The sequence below is a fragment of the Accipiter gentilis genome, chromosome 30 (assembly GCF_929443795.1).
Source record: "Accipiter gentilis chromosome 30, bAccGen1.1, whole genome shotgun sequence".
Classification (NCBI taxonomy): Eukaryota; Metazoa; Chordata; class Aves; order Accipitriformes; family Accipitridae; genus Astur; species Astur gentilis.
Genome location: NC_064909.1, coordinates 14,270,411 through 14,284,728, shown reverse-complemented (window position 1 = coordinate 14,284,728; position 14,318 = coordinate 14,270,411). Strand labels below are relative to the sequence as shown.

General features: G+C 38.7%; 1 protein-coding gene across 5 annotated transcripts in view; it reads right to left on the bottom strand.

Moving 5' to 3' along the window:
• Positions 1-5,881: 5,881 nt before the first annotated feature.
• Positions 5,882-14,318, bottom strand: part of DISP1 (dispatched RND transporter family member 1) — a 93,359-nt gene continuing 84,922 nt past the window's right edge. For all 5 annotated transcript variants that reach the window (XM_049833437.1, XM_049833436.1, XM_049833438.1 and 2 more), the window contains exon 8: positions 5,882-9,633. In XM_049833437.1, coding sequence (XP_049689394.1) covers positions 5,989-9,633 — 3,645 coding nt within the window. In that variant the 3' untranslated portion in view covers positions 5,882-5,988. The remainder of the gene's footprint in view (positions 9,634-14,318) is intronic.

Genomic DNA, 14,318 nt, shown 5'->3' with positions numbered 1-14,318 from the left:
ACAGAATAGAAAAAAGGGTGAATAAAGGTCTTGGACAGCTTTGCTGCTCTGACAGCCACAAATTCAAGCTTCATCAGATTGAAAAGAGCGTATATTAGGAAAAAGAGTTGATGTTCAGCCATGCCATATCAGACCACTTGGAAAATATCTGGGACAATACTATTATACATTATAAAAACAGATATTGAAAACAGATTTTAAAAACCTAGATTTAAAAAATGTGTATTTAAACAGACTTTTTTAAGAAAAAGTGGAGTATCTAACCTAGTACTGCAGGATGGCACCGATAGAACTTTGCACTCAAAGCACTGGTAAACACATCATTCTGTGCTGTGAATCTTTTCAGTACTGAGTTAATGTGCCTTCAATTGCCTATTTCTCTTCATTTTTACTGGAACTCTAAGGACATCAGTGGGTTTCTGCTTTTGCACATAAACATCCCTCTTAGAAAACGGATTTAAGGCCAAACACTAAAGCGTACTAGGAATTTTTATGAGACACGAGAACTCAGCAGTTGTGATACCTCTCTCTCTTACACCAACACACCTCCAGTAACTCAAATTAACTTGCTTTTGATTTATAACATTAAAGCAAGAGTTGAATTATTGTCCCAGCTTGCAACACACAGGTTTTCTTATTACAAAATTAAGAACTTCACCAGTGAGAGAAGGGGAGAAGAGATGGGTGATGCAGTTATTGCTCCGAATGCTGCTGTTAGAGTGAGGTGATTTCAGGCAACCTGCTGCTAGGGTTGGGTGAGGGCAGACAACCAGAGGTGTCACCTCATTAGTCATCCCAAGCCAAGCTGTCCTCACTTGTCATTCATTTGTCCTGAAAAGGACTTCAAATACATGTAAACTCAGTAGTAAGCTTAGTACATCATCATCCATCTTAAGATTTAAACTATGACATTTTCTACTACTGAATACTATTATATGCAGAAGACATGGCTCAGATGACATTTTTAAGGGTCTGATGTTACTCAGTTTATATTTTAGTCATACTGTTTTCCAAGGACCAGGGCACTGTAATATAGTCAGCATTACTACAGAGCCAGCTATGAACAAACTGCTCCTTTCCTAAGTGACGGAGAAATGTGCTAGAGTTGCTATTAAGATAAATCTACAGTCAATTTTGGTTGAGGCTTTACAAGGCTTTAAGAAAGTTTGTTTAGGCCTCAAAGCAAATCCATCCATCTGCTCTGAAGACTCACTGCTGGAAGAGTTCAACTTCTAACACTACCATCATTGTGGCCAACCCGCAGCAAGAGAACACGTGTTATTCCTGCTGCTTTTAAGAAGACAAATCAGCATCAGTTTTAATTAACTTCAAAAGTTTGGGAACTAGACTCAACATACGCTTTTAACTAATAAATTTAAATAAAAGCAAGAACCAGCTGCTTCTCTGGAATACATCTATCCGTTTGCAGATAAAATGTCATTTATCAAAACCTACAAAATGGAATCCAAACCCAAGTCGGACATACTACTTTTAATACATTTCAGGAATCAGCTGAAAACTACATGTCTCCAGGAGGCACCTGAGCCTATGCAACTTTCTGAATTGGAGACCTTGGAAAAAACACTCTGAATACAAGCTGCCAAGTAAAGGGAAACAGCAACATCAAGAGTCCTTGGTGTGTAAAACTACTTAGTATTCAGAGATTATAGCATGATAGTACCTAAAAACTGCAGCCTCTCTAAGCTGTGCACAATCTATTCTACAGGCTCTCTAGACCCCAAAGACCTTAATTCTGATAAAAGTGAGTGACCTGGTGAGGTACACAGAGGTGGAATGACTGATGCCAGACCAATACTATGTACAGAATAAACAGTTAAAGGGTTAACAACATTAAAGTGAGGATAGTTCTGCAATACTGACACTGGATCCAAATTCATGAGTCTGTGAGGATCTGTTATGAACTCAGACAACCTACTGCCTTTCCTGCAATCTCTCTTACTTATATATATAGACTGAGCTTTTCTTGCAAAGGTGAGTGTTGTTTTACACTGTGGGAATGTGCAATATGTAGTAGTACCGTGTCCTAACTCACCATCGTAAATCAAATACTAGACGTATAGGCACTTCAGATATTATTGGCAGAAGTAAAATTTAATATAGCTTGCCAGCATGTGGAAAAAATTTAAGGTCCAATTCAATGAAGTCAGTGTGATTTTGGCCTGAATCACCCATATGCTACCTATATTAAATAGTATAACATTCTCTATATAAATAAAATATATTCAATCTTGATCATGTTTGACATTTCTTACAGTGCTAAATTTTGTGCCATTTGTCAATTTGTATTTTTAGAGCTCTCATGGACTGACTGCCAGGGCTCCATCTGGCAAAATTAGACGTTTTCCTAATCCAAATCATTTCAAAGCAGTTCTCCCACATTAATTAAAAAAGATCAAATTTAAGTGATTGCAAGTGATTGTAAAAAGATGGATTTTAATTTTCATAAAAAACACAACCAATGAAGTAGTAACTTAAAAAAAAACCCTTTATGTTACTATATCAGCTACTGACCAATCTACCAATACTTTGTATGAGGTAGCTGCAGAGTGATTATATATTGAGCATGGTGTGATATTTTAAAGGACTTATTGTAAATTATCATATCATTTTTTGTTCAACTAATCACTGTATTACCCACACTATAAATTGATTGTAAACTGAAAAACACAGACCCTAAGGACAACAGAGACAACTAAGGTATCTAATGTGTTAAACTTAATTTTTTTCCTCTGGGTGAAGTGAATGTGAGAGAGGGTCTCAGATGCAAATCCCACTCCCAAGAAGATTTTGGTTTGTTTTCTTTATTCGTGAAGAAAGCGTACTAGCAACTTCAGAGCCATGAACAGATCACTGTCTTCCCACATAAAGTCCCTTTCTTCCCTTGGATAATCAAAGAGATGTCACTTTAAAGACTAACTGCACGTACAAGTTTCAGCAAAGTCTTTCCTAGACTTTACGAAAAGGCAGAAAGCTCGTCTGTTACATCCCAAGCTGCACATGTCATCGCTGCTGGAACAATTACCAAATACTCTGCTCAATCTGGTAAATACCCCAGCACAGATTATCCATAGAACTAGAGCTCTGCGTCTTCTAAAGCGAGGACCCCATCACTTCACGGAGGAAGCACTAGCCACCATCAGTGGTAGGGCCCTTGCCTCAAGTGGGCAGCCTACAAAAGAGGCACCACACGTTGCCAGCGTGGTGTGCACACATCCAGATTCACTATGCAATCCCGATGCAAGGGAGGACCTCAGTGACGGCAAATCAGTTAATGGAAATTAAGAGTATTCTAGGCTCATCAGCTTCCCTTGGGACTTGGCAATCACTGGCAACTCTTAGCGAGAAGTCTCAGTAGGACGTAATGGTCCTTGTTAAGATTTCCCGGAGTGGAACGGGATCCCACCTCTCCTTGCTTGCTCCTAGTAGCCTGTAAAAACTTAATATTTATTTTTTTCTCCCATAAGTTTTCTGGGCATAGGTTAATGCATAGCCTCATCAACCTACAACTGTCACTGGAACCAACTCCTATTCTCTTCTACTCTCCAAGAGTTGTACCGGCTTGGATTTTGGAGTCTATGCATGAATTAACATAGATGTGGCACACACACCCACACAGTACTACATACATAAATATTAAACATCTATTTCAATGATTGCTCCTTGTCCAGCCAAGTGATTTGGAAAGAATAAAGCAGTTAGCAGGGATGCAATGGCAAAAGGCAAATACAACAGTGGTACTGTTCACTAGCCAACAACATTAGCTCATTTTAATCTTTTCCAAGAGTGTATTACATCACAATTCCTTATCTGCCCCATTTTTTTAACTGTATCAGCCTTTAAGAACATATAAATCATAATGAAAATACAACATTAATCTCTCTCGCTTACCTCACCATTATAAAAGCAGTTATTAATATAAGCAGTTGAAAGGGGGTTTCCTTACACAGAATGCAGTTGTGGAAAACTGGCTTAGAAAAAAGCTCACTTTTGAGCTCATCAGCTCAAAATGTCCTATGTTCTGTAGATGCGTTAGCTGGGGACCCCCCCTAAGGCCCATGTCTCAAAGGCACAGCTGTGAATGACAGCTGATGTGACAGGCACCACGTAAGCATTACACACTGCTTTGGCAAGGTCTGACTGCAGGTCAATTAAACTATCAAAATGTTGTTTCTATTTCAGGACTATTTATTGCTTAGCATGTCACAAACATGCCTCATAGAAAGTGCACTCAAGCAGGTGCAGTGGTCAGGAAGAAAGCTGGACAATAGCAACAGCCTGGTTTATTTCTTACCTCTTTTTATTTCTTTAGATTGCTAGCACTGCAAGTCTTAGCTCTTTAGAATTAGTGGCCTCTATAGTCCACAGAAAATCCTTGAATTGCTCTCATTACAAACATTTAGAAAGAATCTGGCTCTAAATTGACTTATGAGTTTTAAAAGAATAAAAAGTAAGTTTTATTTTATATCTAAGAAAGAACGCTACTCTTCTTAAACCATGTAAAACTATTATAGCTTTTTCTGTAGATTTCAACCTCTTATTCTGTTCCAGTCACTGGAATATATAAGCACTAGTATCACTGATCCCAGACAAACCAAGGTGGTTTGTTGTATGATACTAATCTTCTACATCCCTTCAACATGAACATTAGAACAGAAAAAGCCAGACTTTTCCTCCAGTGGTTCATAACACACCAAATATGTGATATCACATCAGTCCATGAAATCTATCTTCTGTTATCTGTGTACAGTAAATCAACACAACCAGCATAACCAAACGATTATATGAATAGAGATTTGTCATTACGGTGCATAGCAATTATGACATACTACATAGTTCCAGCTCTCAAATCCACTCTTCCTGAACGATGAGACCAGCAAGTATTCCCACGACCAAACCATAGCTGTCGTTGGACTAAACCCCGTAGTTACACAAATACAATGTCTGAAATCCAATGTCTTGGTTACATGGTTTAGTTCAATATTTGTAACTACATCCTGGAATGTCTCCAGGTAAGAAAACTCAGAGCACAATATTTTAATTTATGTATTTGAGCCTTTTGACTTGACTTAATCTAATGCTATTGAGAGCAAGTCTAGAACATGTGCATTACTAAGCCTTTCTCCACAGTAGATTTACTTCTAATTTCCATACTTGGTGGGAAAACGTTCGGCATCGCAAGGCACTTCATGCCCAATTTTATAACGCCTGGTTTTATATACATACATCATACACGAGTTATACTTTTCTTGTCATCACCGAGATGTAAATAATGTTCACTTACTACTGTTTCAACCTGCATTCTCTAGTGTTTAATGGTAAAATCTATACAGTAACCGCCAGAAAGGGCAGTTTAAAATGTTTTACTGCACTATATACACAGATATGCAACAATGGTGGTACAAGTGCTGTTAACCTCCAAGAGCTTTTCTTTAGATTTTGTTAGGATAAATAGTTAAAAATATTCCCAAAACAGGCTACCCTGCAGAGCTAGTCTTTCAGACAATCTTGAATGAACACAGTTATAGTCCTGCTGCTGTTTCAAGGTGCGCACAAGCCTGCCACAGCAGCAGTAGAATAAAGGTAAATTATGTACTTGGAAAATCTGGCAATTTCAGTCTGCCCCAAACATTATCAATCCCACAAGCCCTGGCTTCAGAAAAGGGAGTTTCTTTGCAACGCTTTATTTCTTGAGATGGTTTATAAGGAGAATTCAAATGCTAATGCTCTGGGACAAAAACTAAATTAAGCATAATCCATCTTATGAGTTACAGCAAAAAAACATTCTGGACAACATCAGGTTTTACTACATGTAATGGCTTTATGAAATGTATAAGTGTTACCGTTCTATAAAATACATTTTTCATTCCAAAATGCAAATTATAATTCATATTTATTCAGGACTTTCCTTTTCAATGTTTTAAACTTACTTCTAAAAGAAAGACACGGGATTGCCAAATTAAAGATTTATTATAGTGTTTTTATTAACAAACTTTCATTGGAAAGTTCTGGGCGCATTAACATAGGAGGCACATTGGCTTCGATGTTTGGCATTTGACAGTCAACAGAATTGCACTTCACTGTGATAGCCTTGCTACAACAGTGTGAATTTTCACGGCAACCCTCGTAGCGAGCCTCTCTCACTGATCTATTCAGCAGATGTTTTTTATCATTTTGGTCAGCCTTCAAAACCCGGTCATTCTGCAAAGAACACTGATCTATCTTGCCCTCAGCTTTCTTTTTCTGCTTTGACAGAGAGGCTTTCTTGCTTTCAAGCCCATTCACTTCTGTACCACCCTTTTCATCACACTTGTCTGTCTGCTGACAGAATCCCGTTTGGTTATTTGATACACCGTTCTCACATTCAGAGCAATGCACTATTAGAGGTCCTGCGTTTCGGCAGAGAAACTGCGAGGAGCTCATCACCTTTGGAACAGTTCTTACGTTTTCCTCTGGGTTTTGATGAGCATGTGACTCTGTCCTATTTAATCTTTGATGTGCCTGGAACTGTTGCACGGACTGGAGGAAAAAATTTTTAGGGAGAGAGGTCTGCGTCATTGTTCTTTTGAGCCTTCCTTGAAGGCAACTGCAGTGGAGGACGTGCTGGACTGGATGCACGTAACCTTCGGCAGCTTGCTGTAAAGCATTTAGAGGAGCTACAGAGCTTTGGATCTGTACGGTTCCTGGTGAAGGAGAACACTGGTAACAGAAGGTGTCACTTAACTGTTGACATGAGTGTGGACTCCACTTCACAGCCACTTGTTTATATGCATCAGGACAGCTACACTGCCTGTTTTGAGAGAAAATTGGGCATATGGTGTGTTGGTCAATAGATGTCTGTAGCGTAGCTGAACTAGCAACATTTTTTATGCTTTTACTCACTTCACTATTATAGGCTGAATGCATAGGCATACATGTGTTCTGAGGCCTGCTGCTGAAGAGCTCTGAGCAGATATGAGTTTCTTCATAAGTCACTTTTTCTGCAGGGTTACAGATACTGGTTTGTGATGCCAGAGGCTCAAGCTCATAGTGCTCATGGTCCATTTCTGGTTTTTGACTTCTGGAGTCCAGCTGGTATTTGCTAACGGGATGTGATTTATTTTGACCTCTGCCTCCTTGGGCTCCTGAGAAGGTCTGAGAGAAGGCATTACACCGCAATTTTTTTGGTAGTGGGATCTGGCCACAAGTGCCCTGGGGTCCCAGGCATCGGCACATGCACTGGAAGAAGAACGTTGCAAAAGCCCAACTAATGCACATTATAAGCATCATGAAAGTGCCAAGCTGCGTGTATGCCAACACTGTAGAGGGCATCATCATTGCTCCAGCTACAAATGTAGTCAGTGCAGCCATTGCGATAGCAGAACCCATACGGCTTAAAGAAAAAATGACCTTTCCCTCTCGGTCAGGGTCAGGGGCTAAGCGATAAGCCACTCCATAATGCACAGCAAAATCTACAGATAAGCCAACAGCCACTGAAATAGTGACAGATTCTAACACATTCAGCTCCCATCCAAGAAGAACCAAAGAACCTACAGTGACAAAAATAGTTCCAGCTATTGAAACTATCGCATAAAGGCTTATAATTATATTCCAAGTTGTAAGAAGCATTACACTAAATGCAACAGCAACGGAAAGACCCATGGCAATCAGAGTACCATCAGAAAGACTGTCCTGAAGATCATAAAATTCGAGGTTACTCACAAACCAACCATGGCTAAGACCTTCAGGAGCAGAACTAAGCTCACTTGAAATCCATGAGTCCACCTCTTTGTAGAATTGATGCATTTTCTCATAAGCCAATGTGAAGAGGTAGGTGCTTTGGAACTCCAACACCACTGCCCTGATGGTGTCATTTAGGTCAAAGCGAGGCCCTGGGGTTTTACTATCTAAATGGTACCCTGTGCTTCTTTCTAGCTCCATTATAGCTCTCTTGATACATAATTCAAAAACTTCTTGTTTGTATGGAAAGCTCCAGTGGCTGCAGCAGGGGTAAAGAGATGGCTCATCACAGTCTTGATTTTCCATCCACTGCTTAAACGTTTCAATGAAGCAGCTTGTGAAGTCTTGTTCTTCAGTCTGATAATAAAATGTTTGATTTCTTAACTTCTGACAGAAACGTAAAATCCAAACCTGTGAAGCTGGGCTAGCAATATTAAAACTGCTATCTAGCTGCAGCTTTCCTTTACTTTTAGGGTTTAAAGGGTCACCATTATCCTCAGGTGTGACACCCCAGATTACTGTAATTGGCATGTGGAGCTCTTCTCCATGGTGGACACGTTCAAACATAAAAAGCTTTTTGTATTCTGCATCATATCGTTCAAATGGGTGAGAAGACCTAAATACCTGAAACTCAGAGAGCTCCAATGATGGCAATTTCATCTTTGGATTTACACACACAATATATGCTCCACCAATTGTTAAGGCAAGGAACCAGAAAAGCCAAATATATCGAAATTTGATAACAATGCATGGCAAAACTTTTTCAAAAAATATCCTGGATGCTTCTGACACTGCAAAAATAATCTTGTGGAACATTTGGCACAATACTGTCCAGCAGTTTTTGTTGTTGTATACCCTCTGCTGAGGTTTCTTAAAGCAACTGAAAATATTGAGAAGATATCGTTCATGTAATACAACTACAGCAGGCAGCCATGTAACCATCAAAACATAATTCACCAAAATGGCAGTCCCGGCATAAACACCAAAACACCTGATTGCTGTGATATTGCTGACATAATTAGCATAGAAGGCAGCAGCGGTAGTAAAACTTGTGACAAACATGGAAAGAGCAGCGTGCTGCAATGTGATGCTTACTGTCTCAGAGGTGCCAGCATGAGGTTTATCGAATTTTGTGTAGTTCCAAACGTCACATAAGACAAAAGCATCATCTGCTCCAATCCCAACAAGAATAATCAATGCCGTGAGATTCATGAATGGAAAGAACTCAAAATTAAATACTACCCGATAGAGAAAATAAGAAATAATCAAGGAACTAATTATTGCAAACATAGTCATCAGCGTGATAAACATGGACTTTGTGTACACACACATAACTAATAAAACAATTACAATGGCTATGGCAGGATACACAGTATCCATCAACAGGTAATCTTGAAACAATCTATGTTTTATTCCAAACTCAATCCCTGTGACGGTTGTTACACCATCAGAAGCGTTCCAGTTCTCAAAGTTATCTAGGTAAATACTCATCATGCTTTCCCCTTTCTCAGTCGGAGAGAAGAGCATGCTGTATTTTAAAGCTGGTAAGACATAGTCAGCTGTCTTTGGGCTTAGAAAATCCTTGTCCACTAGATAGTGAAGGATCTGGTAAACAGCGTTGTACTTGGTACATTTGCGAGGCACATTTGTACACTTGAGTTGGTCCTTCCTTTTGGCATTCATATCCCAGCAGTCTGGCCCCAGGGTTCCATTGTAGTAGTATTTGGCACATGTGCGAAGCAGCTTTAGGGTGTGAGAGACATCCCGTTCTACAATTTTTTGACACGATGACCTGTTGTTTAGAATAGCAATATAGTTGCCCAGTGTCCAGCTGGGACAGCACGAAGCAGCAGTGGCTCTCTGGCAGAGATCACCAAACTGGGAATGGGATCTGATCTGTATAAAGACAGGCAGGGCAAAAAATCCAGTTTAAAGTAATAGTCTGAATTATTAGAAACATTCACCCACAAAAAAAATACCAAAGTGATGAAATTTCAGCTTACAGTCCTTCTGTGTTAACATTTTAAATTCTTATTTCCACACACATTGTTTTCGACCAGTATCCTCTTACATGCAGCCTGCTAAACCAGCAGTAACTCAGTATACTGACTTGTCACAGTGGCCTAACACTGGCAGAAATGTTAAGAATATTGTAATTCTATTCTTTGAAGATGCACTGAGGTGATTCTTTTTTTTCCGACTGAGGACTGTTAACTCTCTTCTATTATCTCATGCTATACTCCTAAAAATAAACAATCAGCCATACATGAATGAAGTTTCATTCTGCTTGGAACCACATACTGAAGTTCCTAGGAAAGGCAGGGACTTACCATCCAGAAAAAAAGGATGTGACAGCTTTACGACGACTTCCATCATCTGACCTCTCTTCTACAACCCTCACTTTATGAGTCTTTTTTTAGCTCTTGTACAGCTAACAGACATTTCCCCCAACAACATCAGCCTGCCGCCCAGGCACTGTGTGTCCCTAAGTCATGCAGGATTTCCAAGGCACGAGCACAAGATAATTCCACTGTGGCATGAAGCACCCCCAAAGTAAGCCCTGCTGTGCAGAGACAATGATCATGCCTCTGAATCCTGCACCCACCGTGGGACAAAGTCTCAAGAGTTGACTCAGGAGTGGAGAAGGATGCAGCAGCAGCAAAGCCAGAGAAGTCACCAGGACAAGGAGGCATCAGTGGCAAGTGCAGACAGGGCACAGAGCTGGGTCATGGGGGAGGACTACTGTTGTCAGCTCAAGTGACTGCCCAAAGCCTAGGAACTCCTACCAGAGCTTTACAAAAACGACAGCAATTTTAACATTTTGGTTAAGGACTCTCCTTAGCTATAGGAGTGTTAATCCCTTATGTGGATACTCTTCTTTCACTTCAACAATATCCCAGATTTAGTTGAAACCAGTCAGAGCATGACTTAGCTAAATCACCATAAGGCGCTGCTAGACAAAAGTGAAAGTATCTATAAAATAGAACTGAAGCTCTTAAGTAACAAGGTTAGATCAGGGAAGTTTTCTCAAGTTGGGAAAATTCAATCTTGACAGGGCACAGGGAATATAAGTCTTAAACGCCAGAACTTCTGGCTTGTTAAACATGACAAATTAGAATTAATCCTTCAAATAGATATATGTAAAATTTCATTTCATTTCATCAAGTTACATAGAATGAACACACATTAATACAGTCACATTAATAAAGCTGTGTGCTTAAGTATACCACTGAGCTGCTTTTTTTTTTTTTGCCTTTTTTCTTTTCTTTTTTTTTTTTTTTTTTTTTTTTTTAGCAAAATTGCACAGGTTTATTATTAGCAATCCTTTACAATGCAGACCAAAAAACTGCACTTGTGGATTCTCATCGCAGTTAAAGCTTTAATATGGACTTACTTTTGTCAACCAGTTTCTGAACAATAACCCACTGGCATTCCAAAAAACCAGGATAATTCACATTTGATTGTTTCCAGATAAAAACACTCACACATGCAAACTCAGGAAAAACTGGACAACCTACTAAATAAAAGGAAGCACTGGAATAGCTTATCTGTATTTTTCATGGCACATCTCCAGGTTAATCCTATGAGGATATAATAGGTAAATTGGAAGGAAAGGATTGTATTGTCTTCTCTATGTATTCAAGTTCAAGATGGGACAATGAGGTTTATATGCTGTTCTTCAACACTTGCTGCAGGCCATAAACATTCATTGGTAAAGTAACTGTTGCCAAAGATAAAGTAACATGAGCTGGCAGCTGGAAATTAGAAATTAAAATACAAAATTAAGCTCTGGATAGCTCATTAAAATACTATGTAAAATGTTAATATATTGTAGCATTGGGCTTTGTTGATGATCCAAAAGAATTGAAAAGGCCAACTTGCTGTTGCCAGACTTGGTCTGCCACTGGCAACATTTTCATTTATTTTGGAACAAGTAAAGAAACTAAGTGGTGCAACCTGCACACATGGTGTGTTTGTGGGCAGATTTGCCCCTGCCCAAATGGATCTACGCAGTGACAGAGAATCACAAATACACAGTTTTGGGGAAGCAGTCTGAGGAGATCATTTACAGTGTTTGAAGTTTATAAAATAACTGTTTACAGTTTATAGGGAAAATATTCTGCAATTAACAGGTGAAAAAAAGGGCTCTTCTTATCCAAGTAGTAAAAAATTAGAACACCTCCTACAGCTACTTTGTATGTAAAGTTTCCATGAAGATTACAGGACTACCATATGCTGAGCAGCTGCAGGATGGAGTCCCCAAGTGTCAGTAAAACATATAGTTAAAGTAGTTACAAGCAGACGGGAATACCATTAACACATAAGGGATATATTGTTAGTTCATACTAAAGCAAATACTAGTTGGTGCTGCAATCCTGCTTATCATCAGAAAAATACATAAATTCCAAGGTATGCATTTCCAGAAAATAGTGTCTGATTTTCCTGTCTTTGAATACAGAAAGCTTTGCCACTTATTTCAACAGAACTGTGGCCCTGAACAAGCATGAATTCAACAACAAAACCAACTACAGCCAGAAGACAGTCTGTAAGACCAGAAGGTCGCTTAAGTCATCAATTTCTTCTGATAGCTGCAGTGCAAGTCAGCATCCTCTCTAGGGACTGGCTGCTAGCCGAACTTAGCATTCGGAAGTGGGGTGTATCACAGCACTTCATGACTTCTAGAAAGTGTTGGAAGTTCTTAGAAATTGTTAGAAAGTGTTAAAATCGTTTGAACACGTTATTTGTAAGTAACAAAGATTTTTTTAAAAAATTTAATGAAAAAAAGTTTAGCCCTTTCTGAGCCCCAAGTATCTAATTTTTATTATAAAGTTACAAACATCGACCAGCAATAATTGCAAAACCTAACCATATCAACTTGTTCTGTCTACTAACTAGCTAAAAATCAATGCTGCTATCATGATGCACTGTCTTTCTGCTCAGCTGAGATGTTCGATTACTATATTCTTAAGTAAATACCTAAATGACAAAAAAGATCCATAGAAACATTATCTGCAACAACATTCTCCATAAATACCTACGCAACTGTGGGCGTAGCTGAAGTAGCCAACAATTAATTTTCTGAAGTGTTCTTACTTCAAAGGAAGAGCTTTTTTTATGGATACAAGAGGTACAGTGCTTGTTTTCTGAAGTAGTTTGATCCTTCCCTCAGAAAATAAAGCAGCACTTGAAACAATACATTATTAGCAAAGTGTGCATATAGGGAGGAAAAAAAGAAAAAATCCTCAGGAGTAATGCAACCATTACAAAGATTATTCTTCAGAGGTAATTAACTGTCTTTATTCTGTTATACAGATTTTCTTCTTCTTCTTTTTTTTATTCAGACGGTATAGTTTTGCAGTGATTTATACTATCTGGGATTTACCTGCATCAGCTGTCTATGCGACTAAACTTCTACAGCAAAATGCACAGACTAGCATCTCCTTCTTAACTCTCAGTCTTTACCCTTGTAAAAGGTTATTCCCCGCTGTATCTCCTGATTGAACTGGCGACATGATCACTCCCTAGCTCAGTTCATTCAAAACTGAGCTGGGCTAGTTTAAATACTATACTTTGCTCACCTGGCTCATTCTGATTGAAAGAGATAAAGGGTAATCACATGAGCCATCCTGTCGGTGCAATAATCTCTGATGGGGAAATAAGGAACATTTCATGAACATGTGAAGGCAAAAACCACTTAGACCAACAGAGGCCAACCAGGACAAAATGCCTGTCAGCAGACTGCCAAGGGAGGTTCATTATACAGTGTTTCGCTACCGCTCAACATTTTAAGCAAGCAAATGCCAGCTGTTAGGGAAAACAGTTTGGGAATTCGCTAAATTAATACGGTTGTCTAAAGGTAACAATAAACAAATCTAATAATGAAAATATTCCTCATGAAATAAATGTGGTATAATATGAAGTTCATAATTTATGATTATTTTTGTTTTGGAGAAGAAAAAATTGTAAATAAACAGATCATTATTAATAGAAGAAAAACATATTGCTTTATTTCCATACAAAGTCAACGGTACGCAAAAATTTATGGTTACTCAGCAGTTCAAAGGAGTTCACTCCAGCAAGTGTCAAGCTTATATTTAACAAATGTACCATCTGAATGCTTATTTTGTTTTAGTCTTTGTCAGTTAACTTCCACCAGTTGAAACCAGACATCGAATTGAATCAGAGTGCTAAATTGTCTTCTAACACATGTAAAAGAAGCTATGGTAGCCTCTGAAGCTGGCTATTACAATGGTTATTTTGACTATGCAAGGTACTGAGTACAAGGAAAGCCAGGAAAAATTACAATGGTGCCAGATAGACAAAGCTAAGATGTCTTCTTTCATTTTCTCAGTTTTAAAGAGAAAATTAGTATTACTCTGAAAGTATCACTATGCACACCTAATTAATTAGGCTACCTTTCTAGCTACTGTATCTATATTCCTTTGATGTCCCTCTGCCAACCTATTCTCTTCTGATGTAAAAAAAAAAAAAAAAAAAAAAAAAAATCTAAGGGACCAACTGGGTGTCAGAGAAAACTGCATATGCTATGAGAATGCAGCTAGTTCACCTGAAGGTGACAA